General features: G+C 43.5%; 1 protein-coding gene across 2 annotated transcripts in view; it reads left to right on the forward strand.

Moving 5' to 3' along the window:
- Nucleotides 1-21,642, forward strand: part of NEMP2 (nuclear envelope integral membrane protein 2) — a 28,061-nt gene extending 6,419 nt beyond the window's left edge. For both annotated transcript variants that reach the window (XM_025273346.3, XM_044932440.2), the window contains exons 2-9: nt 2,140-2,255; nt 9,765-9,996; nt 10,146-10,218; nt 11,558-11,651; nt 12,470-12,584; nt 14,434-14,662; nt 19,544-19,720; nt 20,419-21,642. In XM_025273346.3, the coding sequence (XP_025129131.3) occupies nt 2,140-2,255; nt 9,765-9,996; nt 10,146-10,218; nt 11,558-11,651; nt 12,470-12,584; nt 14,434-14,662; nt 19,544-19,720; nt 20,419-20,560 (1,178 nt within the window). In that variant the 3' untranslated portion in view covers nt 20,561-21,642. The remainder of the gene's footprint in view (nt 1-2,139; nt 2,256-9,764; nt 9,997-10,145; nt 10,219-11,557; nt 11,652-12,469; nt 12,585-14,433; nt 14,663-19,543; nt 19,721-20,418) is intronic.
- Nucleotides 21,643-24,636: the final 2,994 nt, after the last annotated feature.

Consider the following 24,636-nt stretch of genomic DNA (forward strand, 5'->3'; position numbering starts at 1 on the left):
AGTTACAAATATCAAATGATTTAGGAGACAGTCTTAGGACCAAAATGAAAAAAAGCCTCAGTGGAAGGTAACGTTTGCTTGTGACGCTCAGGCTCCACAGCACATTTCCTCTGCCCACTAACAAGCCCACTAGCCATCAGTTCCCATACTTGTGTGAACTGATTTGACCTGTGAAGAAGTGGAACTCTCTGAGAGGAAGGACTGTGGAAGGACCACAAGAAAAGCCCCTACAGTGGGCACACGTAGTTTGAGGAGCAACCCTGAGGAAGGAACAGCTGGGGTTCATGTTTTCATGATGGTCTGGGCTGCTGGGGTCTGCAGACCGCTTTTCACCTGCCTCTCCCCCCACCTCCACGTGTGCTCCCTCCACAGTGACAGGCAGGGATCCCCTCTTTTATTGGAGACTCCCAGCAGAAAGATCTCCGCTCTGGCTGACTGATTTCACGCGGTTCCTTGCGAGTCATTACTGGTCACCCCATCCTTCCTCAGCTTTGGTGTAGCAGGCGGTTTTGGCTTCATTTCAGATTTCCTGGAGAAACAGCTGATCACACTCTCCTTAGGGGAGTCGGGGGTTGGCCTGTGGTTTCTCTGTGTGCCCTGTTGATGTTCCATGCTTGACAGATGTGGTGGTGGTACCCTGTCCTGGGTCCAGGACTGGCTTTTGACTTCATCTCCCTTTATTTATAATTCAATAGCAGCAGCTGCAGAGTAAAATGAACCCCATTACTTTATAATTTGGTTGTGGCATTTACTACAGTCATTTACCACCTGTAATGCAGCACTTGTCTTCTGTTTCACAGTGTTACGCTGTATTATACATTACATACTATATATTGCATATTACCTAGAACACACACACATATGTATGTATGCATCTGTTTTGAGCCAGACTTCTCCTGTGCTCCAGACCTGTCATCTTTACCTAGTCCCATCAACCAAGACTCAGTACGTCTAGAAGTGAACTCATGCCCTTTTCACTGGACAAACTTGCTTCTTCTCTGGTATTCCGTATGTGGATAAAGGGCCTCACCATCTCCCCGCTCACCAGAACTATCAGGTTGCCTCTGAATCTCTAAGTCTGTTGATGCCACTTGCTAGGTGTTCTTTGATCTGCTCTTTCTCCCTCCTGCTTGGTTCATTTCTTACTCAGATTGCTTCGGGAGCCCCTACAGCTCTGCTTGCCGTGCTCTTCCCCTCTGGGTTTCACATGGCTTCCAGAATGCTCTTTCCAAGACATGCCTGTGTTTTCTGTTCCCGCAGGTCCGTTTGCCCTCCTCTCCCCTGCTCGGTGCCAGGGAGCTGGCCTCTGTGGGCTTCTTCGCCCTCTGGCTTCCCACTGGGTTTGGCCGATGAGAGACTGGTAGGGGGTGGGGACAGGAGAGAGCTGCCCCTGGAGTCCTGGCAGTGTCTGTGTTCCCTTGGGTTGCTGTCCTCTCAGCTCTGGCACCTCCAGTGACAGTGGGTCCCCCTTTGCCATCTCAGGCCTAGGAAGGTTGAAGGCTTTCTGCTGTTGTCGGTGCCTGGGAACCCCCGTCCACGTCTTCACTGAACTCTTCTCAGTTAAACCCTCTGGCATGTCAGCAGTTTCCTGCTGAAACTTTGTTTGCCTGAAATCCCTCAGTGCTCTGCTTTCAGCCAGAAGTCCTCATTACTCATTGTAACGATAACTGCTGCTTAGCTCTCTAGCTGCAAGTGTTAAAATGCCCTCGTGTATTCCCTGCGTGCCATCCTCGTGAATGGCTAGACCACGTCCGTCGTTTCCCTCATCTCTGTGGATCTCGGCGCACTTGTCACCCCCACCCCCTGACTTCTAGGTCACTGCCCCCAGCTGTGGTCAGTGGTCCACTCACATTTCCTCCTCTCCGGGAAGCCTCTCAGTCCTTCCCCTCTCCTTCAAGATTGAAGATGTGCCTGTTCTCCTTGCTCTTACCATCCTTCCATCTGCCATATGACTATTGGTATTAGACTGTAATATTTTTGTCTCCTGCTAGGCCGGAAGGACTGAAGGACTGTAATTACTGCCTAGAATAATTTAATGTTCATAAAGTATAAAAGCAGCCATCATTAACCCTGTGAATAAAAAAGAAGATTTTGGGCAATTATATATTTAGGAAATATATTCTCTTTTCCATTTCTCAGTTTCTACGTGTAAAGCTTTGAAGGAGATGGATATAATTAAAGCTTCTGTGTCAGGCTGTTACTGCTACAATCAAAATTCCCAAGTGAAATGGAAGTATATATGGTCAACCGTGCAGGTAAGAACTTACTTTCAAATTATGTCTTAGGAACAGAGACTTTAAAGGTACTATTTCAGCAGTAGAAATAGACATAGAGCTTTTATATGACATAGAGCTATTACCAGTAGGAAAGCTGCCTGGGGAATCACACGGTAGTTCAAGCAGAGGGATGTGGTAGAAGCATAAACTCTCCATACTCTTCATCAGCCCTCCTTCATCCACTCCAAGTAAATACACTATATGTTGCAGTGTGCTTGCTGTTGAGACATGGCTCAGGGTAGCATCCTCTCATGTACTTCCAAAATCATTGCTGTCTCAGGCCTTTCTGTGTATATATATATATTATAGAAATTCTGAAGTTACCTCTGATCTCACATATGGTCAAGATAGTCATCCTGGAGTGCGAAGTCAAGTGGGCCTAGGAAGCATCACTACGAACAAAGCTACTGGAGGTGATGGAATTCCGGTTGAGCTGTTTCAAATCCTAAAAGATGATGCTGTAAAAGTGCTGCACTCAATATGTCAGCGAATTTGGAAAACTCAGCAGTGGCCACGGGACTGGAAAAGGTCAGTTTCAATTCTAATCCCAAAGAAAGGCAATGCAAAAGAATGCTCAAACTACCACACAATTGCACTCATCTCACACGCTAGTAAAGTAATACTCAAAGTTCTGCAAGCCAGGCTTTGATAATACATGAACCATGAACTTCCAGATGTTCAATCTGGATTTAGAAAAGGCAGAGGAACCAAAGTTCAAATTGCCAGTATCCACTGGATCATAAAAAAAGCAAGAGAGTTCCATAAAAACATCTACTACTGCTTTATTGACTATGCCAAAGCCTTTGACAGTGTGGATCACAAGAAACTGTGGAAGATTCTGAAAGAGATGGGAATACCAGACCACCTGACCTGCCTCTTGAGAAATCTGTATGCAGGTCAGGGAGCAACAGTTAGAAGTGGACATGGAACAACAGACTGGTTCCAAATAGGAAAAGGAGTACGTCAAGGCTGTATATTGTCACCCTGCTTATTTAACTTGTATGCAGAGTACATCATGAGAAACGCTGGGCTGGAAGAAGCACAAGCTGGAATCACGATTGCCAGGAGAAATAACAATAACCTCAGATATGCAGATGACCCCACCCTTATGGCAGAAAGCAAAGAAGAACTAAAGAGCCTCTTGATGAAAGTGAAAGAGGAGAGGGAAAAGTTGGTTTAAAGCTCAACATTCAGAAAACGAAGATCATGGCATCTGGTCCCATCACTTCATGGCAAATAGATGGGGAAACAGTGGAAACTGGCTGACTTTATTTTTTTGGGTTACAAAATTGCTGCAGATGGTGACTGCAGCCATGAAATTAAAAGACACTTACTCCTTGGAAGAAAAGTTATGACCAACCTAGACAACATATTCAAAAGCAGAGACGTTACTTTGCTAACAATGGTCCGTCTAGTCAAAGCTATGGTTTTTCCAGTAGTTCTGTATGGATGTGAGAGTTGGACTAGTAAGGAAAGCTGAGCGCCGAAGAATTGATGCTTTTGAACTGTGGTGTTGGAGAAGACTCTTGAGAGTCCCTTGGACTGCAAGGAGATCCAATCAGTCCATCCTAAAGGAAATCAGTCCTGAATGTTCATTGGAAGGACTGATACTGAAGCTGAAACTCCAATATCTTGGCCACCTGATGCGAAGAATTGACTCATTTGAAAAGATCCTGATGCTGGGAAAGATTGAAGATGGGAGGAGAAGGGGACGACAGAGGATGAGATGGTTGAATGGCATCACCGACTCAATGGACATGAATTTGAATAAACTCTGGGAGTTGGTGATGGACAGGGAGGCCTGGCATGCCGCAGTCCATTGGGTCACAAAGAGTTGGATGTGACTGAACTGAACTGAAGTGCCAGGAATTATTCTAAGTTCTCAGGATCCATAAGTGAACAAAATGGATCTCTGCTCCTGTGATGTTAGCACTCTGAGGAATGGTGGAGTAGCTGGGGCAGTAGGGCAGGGTTAGCCATATGTGTAAAAGAGGAGAAAATTATAAAACTGGTAAGTGCTATGAAAAAAAGAAAATGTAGAGTAAGAGAAGTAGAACGAGAGAAGCAGGGGCAAGTTGCAGTATTGAAAAGAGTGGTTGGGGGAGTTCTCATCGGAAAGGTGAAATTCAAGTACGATTTCAGTGGTGTGAGTCACCCAGCTGGAAATCTGAGGAAAGCGTGTTTCCAGCTGGGGCAGAGCTGGGGCATCATCTTCATCAGTGGGCATTTGGTGCTGCTTTGTATCATTCCTGATAACGTTCACCACTTTGGTCACTTGAGAAAAGGAAAGATAAGCATCTGAATGCAGAGTTCCAAAGAATAGCAAGAAGAGATAAGAAGGCCTTCTTCAGGGATCAATGCAAAGAAATAGAGGAAAACAACAGAATGGGAAAGACTAGAGATCTCTTCAAGAAAATTAGAGATACCAAGGGAACATTTCTTGCAAAGATGGGCTTGATAAAGGACAAGAATAGTATGGACCTAACAGAAGCAGAAGATATTAAGAAGAGGTGGCAAGAATACACAGAACTGTACAAAAAAGATCTTCATGACCCAGATAATCACGATGGTGTGATCACTGACCTAGAGCCAGACATCCTGGAATGTGAAGTCAGGTGGGCCTTAGAAAGCATCACTACGAACAAAGCTAGTGGAGGTGATGGAATTCCAGTTGAGCCGTTTCAAATCCTGAAAGATGATGCTGTGAAAGTGCTGCACTCAATATGCCAGCACATTTGGAAAACTCAGCAGTGGCCACAGGACTGGAAAAGATCAGTTTTCATTCCAATCCCAAAGAAAGGCAATGCCAAAAATGCTCAAACTACCACACAGTTGCACTCATCTCACATGCTGCTGCTGCTAAGTCGCACATGCTAGTAAAGTAGTGCTCAAAATTCTCCAAGCCAGGCTTCAGCAATACGTGAACCGTGAACTTCCTGATGTTCAAGCTGGTTTTAGAAAAGGCAGAGGAACCAGAGATCAAATTGCCAAAATCCGCTGGATCATGGAAAAAGCAACAGAGTTCCAGAAAAACATGTATTTCTGCTTTATTGACTATGCCAAAGCCTTTGACTGTGTGGATCACAAGAAACTGTGGAAAACTCTGAAAGAGATGGGAATACCAGGCCACCTGATCTGCCTCTTGAGAAATCCTTATGCGGGTCAGGAAGCAACAGTTAGAAGTGGACATGGAACAACAGACTGGTTCCAATTAGGAAAAGGAGTACGTCAAGGCTGTATATTGTCACCCTGCTTATTTAACTTGTATGCAGAGTACATCATGAGAAACGCTGGACTGGAAGAAACACAAGCTGGAATCAAGATTGCCGGGAGAAATATCAATAACCTCAGATATGCAGATGCCACCACCCTTATGGCAGAAAATGAAGAGGAACTAAAGAGCCTCTTGATGAAAGTGAAAGAGAAGAGTGAAAAAGTTGGTTTAAAGCTCAACATTCAGAAAACGAAGATCATGGCATCCGGTCCCATCACTTCATGGGAAATAGATGGGGAAACAGTGGAAACAGTGGCAGACTTTATTTTTGGGGGCTCTGCAGACTGCAGCCATGAGATTAAAAGACGCTTACTCCTTGGAAGGAAAGTTATGACCAACCTAGACAGCATATTCAAAAGCAGAGACATTACTTTGCCAACAAAGGTCCGTCTAGTCAAGGCTATGGTTTTTCCTGTGGTCATGTATGGATGTGAGAGTTGGACTGTGAAGAAGGCTGAGCGCCGAAGAATTGATGCTTTTGAACTGTGGTGTTGAAGACTCTTGAGAGTCCCTTGGAGTGCAAGGAGATCCAACCAGTCCATTCTGAAGGAGATCAGCCCTGGGATTTCTTTGGAGGGAATGATGCTAAAGCTGAAACTCCAGTACTTTGGCCACCTCATGCGAAGAGTTGACTCACTGGAAAAGACTCTGATGCTGGGAGGGATTGGGGGCAGGCGGAGGAGAGGACGACAGAGGATGAGATGGCTGGATGGCATCACTGACTCGATGGACGTGAGTCTGAGTGACCTCCAGGAGTTGGTGATGGACAGGGAGGCCTGGCGTGCTGCGATTCATGGGGTCACAAAGAGTTGGACACGACTGAGCGACTGAACTAACTGAACTGAAGGTGTCTATCAGTTTGCAGTTTTACTACTACAAAATGACTATCCTCACCTCTGTGGTGAATGAGTATTTTGAGGGGATAATTTGAGACTAGGTATATATTCTGTTGCTCATCAAACTTTCACCCTCTAGTTTTATTATCCATTGATGATGCTTGCCTAAATCAGTCATCGTCACAGTGTTTATCAAATGGTGATTTTCTAATTCCATTATTCCTTCTACAGTTGGCATTCTTCCTTAAGGAAGAGTTTATCTCTCCAATTTTATTTAGATCCATATAGTCTCATGGATTGCCAGTTCATTCACTGGACTACAGTTGATTACTTGTGTTATTTATTTTTATATTCATATAATCCTGGATTTGGCCAGTAAGAGCCCCTTCAAACTAACTCCTATGACTTTTACCTTGTGCTTATCATTATTTGAGCACTTCTTTACCTTCTGGCAAATAGGATGTTCCCAGGCTTACCCTGTGATTTCTTAGACCCGGCTCTGGAGTCATATATTTTCTGAGAAGCCTTAAGTGTTAAGTGTGCTCATCACTACTGGGTATCATTGTCAAATGTATGTGGACACACATAGGCATCCATACTCCTGTACACATAACTGTTCTTCCTTCCTTTCTTCCTTACTGTCTGTCAAAAACCATGCATTCTTGTCTCTCCAGTACCACCGGATTCTAGCGTCTTCATCCTTTCTATCTCTGTAACTCTCTTCTTGGATTGTGAGAAACCTGATTCCCATTATCCTCAATATATTTTCCTATTCCTAGAGTAATTTCAGAGTTGCTAAGCCATACTGTTGTGAAAAGCAAACCTAGTAACAAGAACTCAGCATTTGTTTACAATGTTTCATCCTCATAGTTTGCACCATCTAAATACTAATGGGGTTACAAATCGAAATACTGTGCTCAAAAGTTACTTGGGTTCATGCATTCCCACCCATCTCCGTCAAATCTGGTTATATTATTCATATGGAATACATTTGTTCCTGTTTGTTACCATTGCAGAGTTTTTCCTCATTCTAGTTCATTTTATTGTCATTAGTTTTTGTAGTGTGTACAACATTAAAAGGGTACAATATTAAAGGCCCCAAAGTCAAAACTACACAAAGATGTTCTCAAACAAGTGTCCCTCCATCTCATCCCTCTGACCCTTTCCCACTGGATACATGCAGGGAATCAGTTTTGGTATCTTTCCTGTGTTTCTTTTTGCAAAAGAAGCAGTGAGGCATATTTATAGATCATACTTAAAGCCACGAGGCTAAGCAGTGAGTTTAGATAGAGAAAAGGAAAGGATCAGTGACTGAGACTGGGTCAGTTTGCTATTAAGAGATCAGGGTTGGGGTGGGGTGTGCAGCGGAGGAGAGAGAGAAGGAAGATCAGGTTGAGGAGGAACCCCGGGAGCCCCAGGAAGTGCGACAGGGAAGAGCGGGGGAGGGCCCAGCCTTGCTGGACTCTGATCATGGGTCAGATAGGATGACAGGGAATGCATTGACCGTTTGGTTTAGCAACATGGAGGTCGCTGGTGACCTTGTCAGGGACAGCCTGTTGGGAACGAAAGCCTGACTGAAGTGGCTAAAGACAGAAAGAGGGGAGAGGAACTGGAGAATGCAGAAAAATTTTATTGCAGTGGGAAGCGAGGAAAAGGGGTGATAGCTGGAGGGTAAAAGGAAGTTAGTAGAAGGTTTTCATGTGTGTTTTGTTTTTTTTTAAGAGAAAAATACTGGCATGTCTGTAAGCTGATAGGAATAGTCTAGTAAAGTGGGAAGAAGTTCTGGTGGGATGTCCTTGAGCAGCTGAGTGGGTCGGATCCAGGGCACAGGTTGGGAGCTTCTCTTTAGAATAGAGCATGTCAGTCTCCTTGTGGTGGAAATTTCCTCTGAAATACACAAGCTGGAAGCAGAGCATGTGCCTGCAGGTGCCGACAGGTGGGGAGATATAGGGGTAGGCCTGTCCGGGTTCTCTTCGATCTCTTCCGTTCTCTGTGAAGTTGGAAGGATCCTCAGCCAAGAGTGAGGAGGGGGAGGAGTTACTGGGGTATTGAGGACGGAGAAGCTGTGAGGTTGGGGTTGAAGTGAAGGGAAGAGTGACTGGACAGGAATGTGTGGTGTGATGGCAGGCAGCCCTCTGGTCCCACTTCAGGTTCCCAGACACGGATTTGAAGAGAGCACTGCCGGTTTTGCCAGCACAATGGTGCAATTGCAGAAGTGGGAAAGGTGGAGAGTTGAATTTTGTGAGTGACTGTGACAGAGCATAAGGGGTACAGACTAGGATACATGGAAGGAGTGTCTCATGATGAGCGATCGTGGAGCTCAGTGGGAGAAAAAGGGGCTGAGGCCACCCAGGGTGCGGAGGAGGGGAGAGACGCTTGATCTCTGCTGGGTCCATGCTTGCTGGCAGCCGGGAGTCAGCGGGGCACGCTGGAAAGATAGGTGGTGGTTGTCTAGTGGGGTGCATTTCATGCAGCCTGTATTTGGGGCTGCAGTTTGGGACTGACAGGATCTAGCCTGTGGCCGCGAGAGTGATTACCTGAGGTGTGTGGAGAACAGGAGCTGTAAGAGGGGAGAAGTTCGGAGAACCAAGAGGCCAGGATGTTGGAAGGACAGGATGTGTGTATTGTGTAAATTTAGTCCCAGAGACGTATAACAGGAAGTAGTATTTGGAGAGCAACGGTGAGCCAGGAGCTGAAGTCCCAAGAGGTTTGGGGTGTAGGTGGACAGATTGTGGGTGGTACCACCTGATGCCTGAGACTCAGGGCTGCTGCTCTCACTCCCCTTCTCAGGCTCGCCCTCTCCTTGGACAAGGAAGAAAGAGAGGGATAAAGGCAGCAGCAGAGTGTCGTTTATGGTCCCTGGGCTGTTGGCCTCTGCTCGGCGTTCTAGATGGCGCTTTGCTGTGGGAGTTGAGTAGGACCTGGGGTTGGGTCCCTCTTCAAAGGACATGGTGACAGAAGCTTGAATCACATGCTCAGCTGGTCCGGAAGACAGAAATGTTTTTTTCTCAGTCACAGTGGAAACAGTGGAGAGAGAGATCCTCTTCTCATGAGGTTTATAACCCAGTAGTTGCTGCCCGTTATTTTCTCTCATCTGTTTTCATGTGGCCTTTGGTCACAGTAAGCTGCTGGAAGAAGGCGTTAAATCAGCCACAACTCGGGAGGAAGCATCCACCCTCAGAAGCATACGTGGTCCCGTATGTGTTGGCTACACCAGAAATCCAGGTCCATCCCTGGGATCAGAATGTGACCAAGTACTCTGAGTGTTCTTTACTCACCCAGTTTTGGGCTCTCTTTATTCTTTTGCTCATAATTTTGAGAAGCTGATAAGAAGTTTTAACTTCTCTGTTTGTAAATTTGTTGATTCTCGTTTCATAGGTGAAAATTAACAGTTCAGACCTGTTCAGTGTTGTATATATCACAGAAAGGTATAATTGCCAGTATCCAGAAACCATTCTATCCATCATCAGATGTATGATTCATAACTTTTGGACACCAGAGGAGTCTAATGATACAACCATCACCATCCATCCATACGGACAGACTGTGTGTTTCTCTGTGAAGCCAGCCGGGAAGATCTTTATCTATACGATAAGTGTGAAACAAAACAGTAAGTCTGTTTTTATTATACGTGACTTTCTGGTTCAGCTTTTCTGGAGTGACATTTCAGTAAGCTGCCTGTCTTTCACTGACTGCATTGACACAGAATCCTCGTTTGTCGTGTATCTGTGTTTGTTTGTTTGTTTGTTTTTGCTCCAGTTGTGGATTTCAAGCTCGTCTTTGTGTTTGTGGTGGGCATCTTCCTCTTCTTTTACGCAAAGACCTTGAGTCGGTAAGTATTCATTTTTACTTGTTTAATTTTGTGAGTCAAAAAGGGTAGAACAGGAGGATTCCCTGCTGGTCCAGTGGTTAGGACTCTGGGCTTTCACTGCCAAGGGCCCGGGCTCAGTCCCTGGTCAGAGAACTGAGATGGCATAAGCCACAGGGCGTAGCCGGGAAGGGAAAAAAAAGAGTAGGACACTTTTGACCTTGTGCTAAATGTTTCCATACTAGTTGTAGTTCTTGCTTTAGGTTTTGCCAACAACAGGTCTCAAGATAGTTTTGAAAAGGTTTTTAAAACCAGTGAGAGTTCTTTGTATAACGTGGCATGTTCCGGTTACACCGTGTTTGCACATGCATTATTTTGTATCATGTATCAGCATACATTATTTTAACTGATTTGTTTCTCTTAACAACTGTGTGAGCTCTGGATGATGATTCTCATTTTATGGATGAGAAAATCAGCATCCATCATCACAAGACTAGCCTTGCCAGGGCTGAGATTCACACTCAGGTTTTCTGATGCCGTGCCTCTCTCTCTTACATTTGTACCACCTCCTGGATTTGTGACTCTGATACAGAAGGTTGGATTTAACATATTATCCTGATGCTTTCTTTCTTATAACTTCTTTTTTGAAAAATTTCTTTTCAGTAATATTTTACTTCTGGACTTGCTATTCTGAACATTGTTTATTTTTGAGCTTTTCATTAGAGCCTCACAGTGTGTATTTAATGTCCTCCATGGTCTTAATAAACTATATGTTGCTTGCATAACCTGAAGAGTAAAGCTTGGACTCAGAGGAGCTGGGCTGCAAGCCTGAATCCTCCCAACTGGCAGATACTGACTGGAGGAAGGTCTTTAACTTCTTGGTGCCTGGGTTTCCTCCCACGTAAAACTGAGACATGGATAGCTATTGCACATGAAGTAGGAAATGGCACCCCACTCCAGTATTCTTGCCTGGAAAATCCTGGCAGGCTACAGTCCATGGATCGCAAAAGAGTTAGACATGACTGAGCAGTTGAGCATACACGTAGCTCCTAGACAGGGCTATTGTGAATGCATGTAAAGCTCTCAGACAAGTGCCTGCCGCATGATAGGTGCTCCAGTAATTACTGTTGGACCAGATTCTGAACACAGGAGATAACTCAGACGTTCTGTTCTGAGTCAGTGGCAAGCTATTTACCATAAATTTCAAGTAGAGATTTCACTTTTTAAGAGTATAGGATATAATTACAGCTGGCATCTTAGTTTTTCCTCTTAGTATTCTTTATGGCTTCTGTCAAATTCCACGTTTCTAATACTGAAAGTGTGACTTGGCATTTAAATGACTTTTTTCTGCTTGTCTTGACAGAAGCCCTGTTTTCTTTTACTCTTCGGGGACTGTGCTAGGTGTTCTAATGACATTAGTCTTTATCCTGTTGCTGGTGAAAAAGTTCATTCCTAAGGTAGGTATATCAGGTACAGATGAATTAAAAAATGGAAATCATTATATTATAAACATGAAAAATTGATTAAAATTAATTCATGTTTACTATGACAGTTCCTAATTTCTACATTGTATAAACTGGCTTAAATTTTGTCTTTTCTTAAGAGATTCTATTTTCATTTGTTACAATGTATAGGTTTCAGTATTACATTTTGGCCATACTTTTTTTGAGACCCTTTTATTTTCTAGATAGTGCATCGTTCTTATGAGTGATGGGGACTCATCCTATGCTGAATGAAAATTTCTCTTGGCATAGTTGAGGAATGTCATGATGCTGAACCATCAGGGCCTTGAATAACAGTGTTGCAACACCTGGGGATTTCTCCATCGTTATTAGTTCCCCCAAAACATCTTCCATAAAAGAATGGCCTGCACTTAGTTGGGGATACATATGTATTAGTTCATGATGCTAATGTTGGGTTTACTCTGATGAAAGCCTATAACACCAGCATTATTTTGAGATAAATTTATTCTTTAGAACAATGTTTCTCCAACTGTAACGTACATGCAAGTCACCTGGGGTCCTGTTGAAGTGCAGTCTCTGACTCAGGAGTCTGCTGTGGGCCTGAGAATCTTAGTTGCCACCAGATTCCTAATGACACTGAAGCTCCTGGTGCATGGACCATACCTGTAGTGAGACTTGAGAAGAGTGTCTTGTCTTGACTTCAGCGTAGTTTGATATACAGATTTCAAATACAAAGGGTTTTATTTGTTTACTTCTACTTTATGAGCGTGAATGAACCAAAAACCATGTGATCTATTTTCTTCCGCACACAGTATAGCACCTTTTGGGCTCTAATGCTTGGTTGTTGGTTTGCTTCAGTTTATATTCTGGGGCAATTGATGGAAGAGCTGAAGAGACTGTGGTATGAAGGCAGAATATGTGTATTAGGTAGGTAAAGATTTAAAAAATACAGTCTGTTATTGGTAAAGCTGAAAAGTACAGCCAGGGGCCCTCTCTTGACATATGCTCTAGCATTCAGATTTTCATTTTGAACGAAGGAGAAGAACTGTTAAAAATAATCTTTTATTCCCACAGTTGGTGGTTTCAGTTCATTAGATATCATTTTAGACTATTTCTCTTTGACATTCTTCTTAGTTTTCTACTCTGATGATCAAAAGAGCAAAACAGCACTTGCCCTTTTTGACTGCATATGCTTTTAAATTGCAGTTAATAACCACCTCTGAATTGTAATGAAAAAATTGCTCTAAAATGCAACTCTTTATTTCTGTTTCTTAATGTATTTGTTACAAAAGGTAAGAAATTGTAAATATAAATGACCAATGAAAACTTGACTTTTAGAGACCGACTTGTTATTGTCATTTAAAAGAACAAAAATACCAACTTTTTAGAGTGTTTTAATTGGGAAATAACAGAATGGGAGAATCCATTTTTTCCTAACCTCTTAGTGCTGAATTTCTCATATAAGTACTCCCACCCAAAGCAAAAGCAATCTATTTTTGTTTCCCTTGAAGCTTTTATGTTTTTAGTCCATTTTTCTTTTTATAGTAAAGTATTTTCAAAGTAAATTACTTCTGCTATGGTGTGTTTCTTTAAATACTTGACTTAATACTTATATAAGGCAAGAACATGTTCCTCTATAGTTCAATTACTAAATCTTAAAAAATTAATAGTTACATAAGATTATCTGTTACCTAGGCCATGTTCAGATTTCCTAAACATCCTTGATGTTTGGTTTTATAAGGTAGGATATAGTCCAGAATCACATTTTGCATATATTGTGTCCCTTAAGTCCTTTAATCCATAACAGGTTTCTGGTTTGGGGTCCCCCCCCCCCCCATCTCAGTGATATGCTGAAGAGACCAAGTTAGTTGCCCTACAGCATGTTCCACTTTCTGGGTTTCTCTGATTATTCCTTTGTGGTTTAATTTAACTTGTTTCTCTCCTGTATCTTATATAAGCTGGAAATTGGGTCTTGAGACTTGCTTAGATACAAATGAAATGCTCACTGAATACCTGAGAAGTGATGTGCTTTCAACATTGGATCGCCACTTGTCCCTCTGTTCATAGCACAGAAGCTGAGCACCAGAATGCAAGGGTGATAGCTGATCCCTTCACTGTAAAATCACACTTTGATTTAGTGATTAGAAAATTAAAAATGGGTTTTGTGTCAGACTATGACATACACTAAGGCTTATTCCTGACCAAAGCAGCTGTGATAACATCTGTCCTCTATGACTCTGGGCCAGAAAAAAAGGTATACTTATGTATTATAATAATGTATTATTATACATCCTTCGGAGAAGGCAATGGCACCCCACTCCAGTACTCTTGCCTGGAAAATCCCATGGACGCAGGAGCCTGGTAGTCTGCAGTCCATGGGGTCGCTAAGAGTCGGGCACGACTGAGCGACTTCACTTTCACTCTTCACTTTCGTGCATTGGAGAAGGAAACGGCAACCCACTCCAGTGTTCTTGCCTGGAGAATCCCAGGGACGGGGGAGCCTGGTGGGCTGCGGTCTATGGGGTCGCACAGAGTTGGACACGACTGAAGCGATTTAGCAGCAGTAGCAGCAGCATACATCCTTAAGTACTGCAGAGGCCACCTAGCATCTCACAGGGGAGGAATAACTAGCCCTAAATGCATTTTTCACCTTCACTGGGGAAAGAAAAATGCAGGTGTTCTGATAGGTTCTTAGCTCTAAGTCGTGACCGCCAGGTTGTTCCCATAACTTTGCAGATTTGGCGTTACGTTATTGTACATCTTTCTGCTCTTACAGGCTACATCTTGGCAGTTGGCTGTGTCAGCTTTGCTGTCTGCTACAAGCACGGGCCCCTGGTGGAGGAGAGGAGCGTGGCGCTCCTGGCGTGGCTGCTGCGGCTCCTGGCCCTGCTGCTGGTGTACATGGGGGTATCCGCGCCCCAGTTCGCCTGCACGGCCGCCCTGCTCCTCTTCCTGTCATCTGGGAGTCGGCGCTATCCGTGGAGCGCGCTCGCCTGTGTCGGGAGGTATGTGGCCTCTTTTCTTTCCTCCATCATAAGTTTGATGTTTTGAGCTCTGGTTTTATTTATTCTTTGGGGGAATTTTTTGGACACGTCTTATTTGATATCACAATTCACTCCACTTCATCTGGAGATTTCAGATTTCCCTCTGAGAAGGGGGTAAGGTTAGAGAATGTAAGTGCCTGATCCAAACTCCATTGCTAGCCGTCATTAGCCCCCGATTACCAGGTAATGACGGCTCACCCAGAATTCACTGAAATCCGTGACAGATTACTTGGGCGTGGCGTCCCCTAACAGTTTACATTTCCTTTCTTTTGGGCCCAAGGACTGCTTTGGGGCTACTTGTGCTTACAAGATACGAGGGGACAGAATTGAATAACAAATTGTTGAAAGTTACAATTTATATAGTCAGGACTTTCTTTTTCCTTAGGTTTTAAGAGAAGGCTTAAATGTCCCTCAGCCATGGAGTCTGAGCACCTGTCCTGTGCCAGGCGCAGGGGAAGGGCTGGCCCTGCCCTGGAGGTGTGCTCGCTCAGACATGGGCGTGTTGGTGCTACAGCAAGTGTTCAGACAGGCCTGCCCGTCTCAAGTATGCCTGCTTAGTCACTCGCTTGTGCCCAACTCTTTGCGATCCTATGGACTGTAGCCCGCCAGGCTTCTCTGTTCATGGGGATTCTCCAGGCAAGAATACTGGAGTGGGTTGCCATTTCCTCCTCCAGGGGATCTTCCCGACCCAGGAATTGAACCCAGGTCTCCTGTGACGCAGGCAGATTCTTTACCACTGAGCCATTGAGGAAACCCACCCACAAAGTGTAGCATGTAGAAAAAGTTCAGGAAAGTTCCTGGAAAAGAAACTAATGGGCTGAATCCTAATGAATCAAAACAGCCAGATGAATAAGTGTAGGAAAGGCCTTCCTGATAGGGAGAAAGCCCCATTTGCTACCATCCCAGAGCAGGCGAGTGAAGTGGATGTGGAGGCCTCGCAGGCAGTGCTGGAGAATCTAATCTGGTCCTGTACGTGGTGGAGGCACTGCCCTGTCTGCATGTCAGGCCATGCACTCTGACTGCTGCCCAGGCAGGAGTTAGAAATAAATGCTTGGGGCCCCAGAAGGTACCGAGTGAAGGATTCCAAGCAGAGGGAAGGCAGCAGTGAGACTGTGCAAAGTTCTGCAACTGCCCCAGAGAAATGGGGTCAGTTACCACTCAGCTGGAGCTGATGATTGCCATTTGGGAATATGGGCCTTGCCAGATCGCCTCGTTTTCTAGAAAAGCTGGGAATGTGGATCGAATGTCAAGTCTTACGATTTTTAAATGGTGGCAACTAAAGAAAGGCAATGCCAAAGAATGCTCAAACTACCACACAATTGCACTCATCTCACACGCTAGTAAGGTAATGCTCAAGATGCTCCAAGCCAGGCTTCAGCAATACGTGAACCATGAACTTCCTGATGTTCAAGCTGGTTTTAGAAAAGGCAGATGAACCACAGATCAAATCGCCAACATCCGCTAGATCATGAAAAAAGCAAGAGAGTTCCAGAAAAACATCTATTTCTGCTTTATCAACTATGCCAAAGCCTTTGACTGTGTGGCTCGCAATAAACTGTGGAAAATTCTGAAAGAGATGGGAATACCAGACCACCCGACCTGCCTCTTGAGAAATCTGTATGCAGGTCAGGAAGCAACAGTTAGAACTGGACATGGAACAACAGACTGGTTCCAAATAGGAAAAGGAGTACATCAAGGCTGTATATTGTCACCCTGTTTATATAACTTATATGCAGAGTACATCATGAGAAAAGCTGGACTGGAAGAAACACAAGCTGGAATCAAGATTGCCGGGAGAAATATCAATCACCTCAGATATGCAGATGACACAACCCTTATGGCAGAAAGTGAAGAGGAACTCAAAAGCCTCTTGATGAAGGTCAAAGTAGAGAGTCAAAAAGTTGGCTTAAAGCTCAACATTTGGAAAATGAAGATCATGGCATCCGGTCCCATCACTTCATGGGAAATAGATGGGGAAACAGTGAAGACAGTATCAGACTTTATTTTTTTTTGGCTCCAATGTCACTGCAGATGGTGACTGCAGCCATGAAATTAAAAGACACTTGCTCCTTGGAAGGAAAGTTATGACCAGCCTAGATAGCATATTCAAAAGCAGAAACACTACTTTGCCAACAAAGGTCCTTCTAGTCAAGGCTATGGGTTTTCCTGTGGTCATGTATGGATGTGAGAGTTGGACTGTGAAGAAAGCTGAGGGCTGAAGAATTGATGCTTTTGAACTGTGGTGTTGGAGAAGACTCTTGAGAGTCCCCTGGACTGCAAGGAGATCCAACCAGTCCATCCTGAAGGAGATCAGCCCTGGGATTTCTTTGGAAAGAATGATGCTAAAGCTGAAACTCCAGTATTTTGGCCACCTCATGCGAAGAGTTAACTCATTGGAAGGGACTCTGATGCTGGGAGGGATTGGGATTGTCGTCCAAGGGGACGACAGAGGATGAGATGGCTGGATGGCATCACTGACTCAATGGACGTGAGTCTGAGTGACCTCCGGGAGTTGGTGATGGACAGGGAGGCCTGGCGTGCTGCGATTCATGGGGTCGCAAAGAGTCGGACACGACTGAATGACTGAACTGAACTGAACTAATATGAAAATAAAAGCACAATCAACAAGCCAGAATCCAAGCAGAAGCCACAGTCACTCATTGGGTGGTGCAATGGGGCCCATCTGTCTTTGGGTGCAGAGGGTGGAGGTTAAGGGCAAGTTTGGGGGCAGGAGACCAGTCATCAGATGTCACAGGGGTCCAGGCAAGAGGTGAGCAGGGCAGTGAGAGCCAGGCTAGAAGAGGGAGTTAGTGATTGTTCACGAGTTAAACTTGAGTGTGAGGAGGAGACTCTGTGCCAGCTGATAGTTTATGGATCTGCTGACTCCACGGGGGGTGACATCACAGGGTTAAAGAGGCACCAGAGGCAGGGCAGGGCCTCTCTGCAGAGGATGCTGGCAAGGCTGCTGCCAGCTGCTTCTCTCTGCCCTGTCTCAGAGGCAGATGCTGACTGGGGCTCTTGGAGATCCCTCTGCCAGGAGGGGACTGGCCACTGCACACCGTTCAGGCCTCTCATCCCTTGTCTGGCTTGTGGACTGAGGAACCCAGGAGAATTCCTTCCACTTTCCTTGTCAACATCCACTACCCTGCCAAGAGCCGAGTGTGTTCTCTTTTTTGCACAGTGATCCTCTTATGCATTTGCTGTGCGTTTTCTTTAACACAGACCTAACAATCAAAATGGACTGTAACTTCGTCAACTTTTCATATTGCTGGTGAGTGATTATGTGAAGGATTAGGAAATAAAATAGAAACTCATAGGGTAAACAATAAGCCAAAGAAACAATACTTTGATCGTACAGTACTTTCTAGTTTACAAAGAGCTGTTTGAATACATTTTGATAATATATGGTGTTATTATTTTATCTCTGTCGAACACTTACTGTAGGCTGTTCACTGTGCTAAGCATTTGACAAAAAGTAATGTTTTTCATCTGTCCAATGACCTCCTGAGGTAGACGGATGTTGCTTTAACTTTTCTTCCATGTGAGCAAAGTGAGGCTCAGAACTGTGAAGGAGCTGCCCAGCTCACACAGTGGGTAAACCTCACAGCTGAAAGCGTGTCCCCGTCTTGTGCTCTGAGCCCAGGCATTTTCCTCCATGGAGACCAGGCTAGGTGTTCAGTGTTCAGAAGAGGAGGAGGAGATAATGTCAGTGGCTCCCTAATCCAGTTTATCAACCAGCAGACGAGCTGTAAAAGTTTACAGATTCTCAGGCCCCAAACCTCAAGAAAGCAAACATACGTTAAAACACCTCCTGGTGATTTTGTTGCTCATTTGTATTTGGGAATCTCTGGTTAAATTTTAAACCACCTAAAACATTTTTTTAAAACTCACTGATAAATACATGTGTTAAAACCTCTTCATCATTACCATTCTTTATGAGATTCTTCTCTCTAGGACTGTTTTGGTTGGAAAAAAGTTCCATTTGTGAGCCCCTCCATATGTAGCAAAAGAATAATGATTTTAATATTATGAATTACTGTGTGTACAGGACCCTTGTACTCGGGGGAGGTGTGTTTACTTCCTCTGAGGTTAGTCAGCGTCTCCACCACTAGGTGGAGGCCATACCCCGCGGATCTTCCCAGCTTCTCTGTTTAGACTCAGTGGCAAGTGATTCTGCTGGGTCTCCATAAAAGGTCATCTCAAAGGTTTGCTGCTGTTGGTGCCCAAGAAAATCAGCAGGGCAGGCAAAAAGAAGCCAGGTTTTTAATTGCCTGATTTGAAATCACCGAGGAAGAAAAATACAATTATGTCTCTATCAGAAATTGATGCTCAGGACTTCTTGGTGATCCAGTTGGCTAAGGCTTTACACTTCCAATGCAGGAGGCCCAGGCTCAGTCCCTGGTTGGGGAACTAGATCCCACATGCCGCAGCTAAAGATCCCATGGGCTGCAGTGAAGATGCCACAGCCAAAAAAAAGAGAAAAAGGATCCTTAGGACATTATTTCAGCTGGTCCAGCAAGAGGGGGAATGTGCAGTTAGGCCCAAATTACACGTTCTATAAACTTCAATTGGGATAACAAGAGAAATAAGTATAGTATGATATAGAGGAAGTTAAGAATTATTACTTTCTTTTTTTTAATTTTATTTTATTTTTAAACTTTACATAACTGTATTAGTTTTGCCAAATATCAAAATGAATCCGCCACAGGTATACATGTGTTCCCCATCCTGAACCCTCCTCCCTCCTCCCTTTCTAAGACATGTATTTTTATAAATCTTAAGAGTTGAGTTGAGCGACCAGATATGGCCAGGAATCTAGCAACCAAATGCTGCCTGTTTTAGGAAAATGAAGAAATGGTTTACATCAGAGAAGCTGGCGGTGAAGTTTCTTACTGAAGATGAGTACAAGGAACAAGCTGATGCAGCCACAACCTGCGCCCTGGAGGAGCTCCGCCAGGCCTGCCGCAGCCCCGGCTTCCCGTCCTGGCTGGCGGTCTCCAGGCTTCAGGAGCCGAAAAAGTAAGCCTTGCCCCGCTGCCCACACCACAGCTGGGTTGGCGTTACCCCGGAAATAACATGGCAGTTTGGACCAGGTACTTAAGGCTAGAAACACAGCTTCCCGAGTAACATAACATGGAAGCTATCGAGCTTCTTTGGCTTCAGTGCCCTGCATTGCACCGTAGAACTGCCAGGGTCGGAGTAAATGTTGATCTGATGTATTATATAGGGAAGGCCATAAAGACGACTCATAGGAGAAGGGAGACAGAATGGGATGCGTCATCTGCTTCTCATGCGTTAGGGCTGGAAACTCATTTATAAAGTTCACCAAGAAAGAAAGCTCTGCCCCAGCCTCTTTTCTTTACTGTTTTTCCTTCTTCATTGCTTTATCCAAACAGCAGTGCCCTCAAATTAAAAATCGAAGGGGGAAAGACACTGAAATAGTAAATAATACATTTAATAAGAGAGAAAAGGAATTAGAAAACTGGAGCGGGTCTGTTTCGCAGCACCTGGGCTTTCTAGTCTGCCTGCTTCCTGATCCTTTCCTGCACGTCTGGAGGAGCACACAGCCATTCCTGTTCTCATGCCCACTGTGCAAATGCCATCCTGTACTGATGCAAAGCCAAGTTTAATTAAGGGGGATAAGTAGCCAGGGAACGTGTTATCTTCCAAATAAAGCTTTCTGTGATAACATTAACTTTATTTAAAACAAATACTAGGTTTGCAGACTTTGTTCTGGGAGGAAGCCACTTGTCGCCTGAAGAAGTGAGACTCCATGAAGAACAGTATGGCCTTGGAGGTACCTTCTTGGAAGAGCAGCTTTTTAACCTGAGGACTCCTGACAGTCAGCCTGCACAGTGACTTCATCCTGGACAAGGAAGTGGGCATGGGCAGGCGGGCAGAACTGTCCAAGGAGCAGTGGCCAAAGCACTCGCCACAGAGAAACATCAAACCATACTGGAAAGGAAAGCTAAACTTCACTGAAGATAACTGATCCTTCTTGGTCAGTTCTGTGTGTTGTCCTGTAGGTGGCTGCTGAGATTGTGTGACGGTCATTATCACTTTCCTTGAATGAAGACTCTCGTTAGGAACAAGGGAATCGTGTTGATCTTCAAAGGTCCAATTAATGTGAATAAGTTCCTTGTCAACTCCAGGGCATTAAAGCCTCTCTTAAACCCCAGAACCTGCAATAAAATAGTGCACTGCTCTTCCCACCTGTTATCAGTGTAAGGGCTGGAAGAGACCTGGGATATGCTGGACCAATGTTTTCCAAAGTGTAGTCCACAGGATGCCTCAGCGTTAGCAGGTAAGGGATCCTGAGGTCAACCGAGATGGATGCTGCAGGACTTCTCAGAGCCTTTAGTAATGCTGATGCATGTTGCGTGAACCTCCTGAAGAGGAGAAATGGTGTGAAGCAGTCTCTGACTTAATTTGAAAACAGAACCCTTCTTTATGAGATTAATATTCCTTGGACAGAATGTTTAGAAAATGCTGATGGTGGAGGAATGGAGACTTGGGAAAGTTAAATAACTTATCCAAGACTACAGAGATTTTTAGAGGCAGCCCTGGGACTAGAACTCCAGCCCTGCTGCTTCCTATGATTCAGGTAGAAGAGACTTTTAGAAGCAAGCTGAGGGGCCACCTCTCCACAGCCTTGGGTCTTACAGTATTGGTGACGTATTTTTTTACTTTTTATAATACCCAAGTAACTGATAACTTCAGTAAAGAGAAACATTTCCTAAGGTTATATTTAAAGTTTTGACAAGACTTTTATAGACATATATTAAAGATTAGAAGTTAGAATTACTTTTCTAAATTTTTGTGTGTGCGTTGAAATTGTTGAACTACTTTTTGTATTTCTTTGTATGTTGAAATTTAACCTCAAGTTTACTGGCCTGTTTTTTAAAATTGTGCAATTATATATAACAATTTCCTACAAAACAGATTTGTGTTCTTCCTTATAGAGAACAGATCTTTCTTTTTCTTGATTCATAATGTTAATTCTGGAGTGAAGTGAGGGACTGATGGTGAGCTTTGACGCTGAGTAAAAGAGGCCAAAACGTAGGTGTGAGGAAAGATCTGAATGTGGCACAGCAAGCCAGGGGTTAAGATGTTGTTGAATTGATTCTCTTTAAGAATCAAACATGGACTCTTCTGCTATGGGGGGCCCTTGAGGAGTAGCCACATAAAGGACAAGACATCTCCTGTCTCTCGTCTGCATTGAGTAAAGGGGTTCTGCCCTCCTCAGGTGGTTGGCACGGGCTCTGTGCCTCGTGCCACCATGGGCATGTGGCTGGGAAGCACAGGGGAACCTTCGTTGTGTTCCTGCTTCCACGGGCTGCCTCGTAAAAGCTCACTGTTGCTAGCAAATTGGACTGGTGGGCACCAGCATATGTGGGTGAGAGGTAGTGTAGGTGGCCATGTGTAAATAATCATATCATTCTATATTATTCTTTAAAGGTTTTACAACATATATCACAAAAATTGCTTTGTGAACTAGTTGTTTAGTTTGCCCGTAATACATAGGGCTGAATTACAAGAGAGTGTCCATCTGACATTTAGGACAGTATTTGAATTCATGACTTTTTTTTTTTTAATCTACAAATTTAAGAAATTCTAGATTTTAAGAGGTTTGGAATAGTTGATATCTAAACATGTGAAAGAGTTAAGACCCCCAGAATGGCATCAAGAAAAGACAAAGGATCTTATATTTTTCTTTATGTGATTATTACTCCAGAGTTTAGAGAAGTACAATGTTTAAATCACTTTTTTTTTTGGTCCAACTGAAAGAAGGATCCTGTGCAAAAATAACATAATGGATGTGGAATTTTGAAGACTCCTACAGTGAGACAGGTATTTTTAGCTGACCCTAAGAGCCAGATGCTTTCTGTATTTTTTTTATTTCCTCTTTTACATATTTTTAATATGTAATATTAAATATTAAAAATATTTTAAATAACTTATTGAGATATAATTTATATACACATCTATTTAGAGTGTACAGTTCATGATTCTTAATATATTCAGAGTTGTACAACCATTGCCATAATCAATTTTAGAACATTTCCGTCACTCTGAAAAAAACCACTGTGCCCGTCAGCAGTCACTCACTGCTTGGCCCCAGTCTTCTTTCCCGGAGCCACAGCACCTAGCAGTCTCCTCTCCACCTCTCTATATGTGCATATTCTGAACATTTCATATCAGTGCATGCATGCTGCTCTGTAGCTTCACTCAGTAGCCTCATACAATTTGTAGCCTTTGGTTTCTGGCATTTTTCATTTAGTATAATATTTTTTTTAAACTTATTTATTTTTTAATTGAAGGATAATGGCTTTACAGAATTTTGTTTTCTGTCAAACCTCAACATGAATCAGCCATATGTGTATATATATATCCCCTCCCTTTTGAACCTCCCTCCCATCTGCCGCCCCATGCCTCCCCTGTAGGTTGGTACAGAGCCCCTGTTTGAGTTTCCTGAGCCATACAGCACATTCCCGTTGGCTATCTATTTGACATATGGTAATGTAAGTTTCCATGTTACTCTCTCCATACATCTCACCCTCTCCTCCCCTCTCCCCATGTCCGTAGGTCTATTCTCTGTGTCTGTTTCTCCATTGCTGCCCATTCTTCGGTACCATTTTTCTAGATTCCATATATATGCGTCAGAATACGATGTTCATCTAGCTCTTCCTGGCTTACCTCACTCTGTATAATAGGTTCTAGGTTCATCCACGTCATTAGAACAGACTCAAATGCATTCCTTTTTATGGCTGAGTAATGTTCCATTGTGTATATGTACCACAACTTCTGTATCCATTCATCTGTCAGTGGACATCTAGGTCGCTTCCATGTTCTAGCTATTGTAAATAGTGCTGGAGTGAACAATGGGATACCTGTGTCTTTTTCAATTTTTATTTCCTCAAGGTATATGCTTAGGAGTGGGATTGCTAGGTCATATGGGTGGTTTTATTCTTGTTTTTTAAGGAATCTCCATACCATCTTCCATAGTGGCTGTATCAATTTACATTCAACAGTGCAAGAGCGTTCCCTTTTCTCCACATCATCTCCAGCATTTATTGTTTGTGGACTTTTTGGTGATGGCCATTCTGACTGGTGTGAGGTGATATCTCATTGTAGTTTTGATTTGCGTTTCTCTAGTAATGAGCGATGTTGAGCATCTTTTCATGTGTTTGCTAGCCATCTGTATGTCTTCTTTGAAGAAACGTCTGTTTAAATATTTTCCCCACGTTTTGATTGGGTTATTTTGTTTTTCTGGTATCGAGTTGTACGAGCTGCTTGTATATTTTGGAAATTAATTCTTTGTCAGTTGTTTCATTTGCTATTGTTTTCTCCCATTCTGAGGGTTGTCTTTTCACCTTGCTTATAGTTTCCTTTGCTGTGCAAACGCTTTTAAGTTTAATCAGGCCCCACTTGTTTACTTTTGTTTTTATTTCCATTACTCTAGGAAGTTATGAGGATCTTGCTTTGATTTATGTCATCGAGCATTCTGCCTGTGTTTTCCTCTAAGAGTTTTATAGTTTCTGGTCTTACATTTAGGTCTTTAATCCATTTTGAGTTTATCTTTGTGTATGGTGTTAGGAAGTGTTCTAATTTCATTCTTTTACATGTAGCTGTCCAGTTTTCCCAGCACCATTTATTGAAGAGGCTGTCTTTGCCCCATTGTATATATTCTTGCCTCCTTTGTCAAAAATAAGGTACCCATAGGTGCATGGGCTCATTTCTGGGTTTTCTACCTTGTTCTATTGGTCTATATTTCTGTTTTTATGCCAGTAGCATACTGTAGCTTTGTAATATAATCTGAAGTCAGGAAGGTTGATTCCTCCAGCTCCATTCTTCTTTCTCAAGGCTGCTTTGGCTGTTTGGGGTCTTTTGTTTCCATATGAATTGTGAAATTTTTTGTTGTAGTTCTGTGAAAA

This window comes from Bubalus bubalis, chromosome 2 (assembly GCF_019923935.1).
Source record: "Bubalus bubalis isolate 160015118507 breed Murrah chromosome 2, NDDB_SH_1, whole genome shotgun sequence".
Classification (NCBI taxonomy): domain Eukaryota; kingdom Metazoa; phylum Chordata; class Mammalia; order Artiodactyla; family Bovidae; genus Bubalus; species Bubalus bubalis.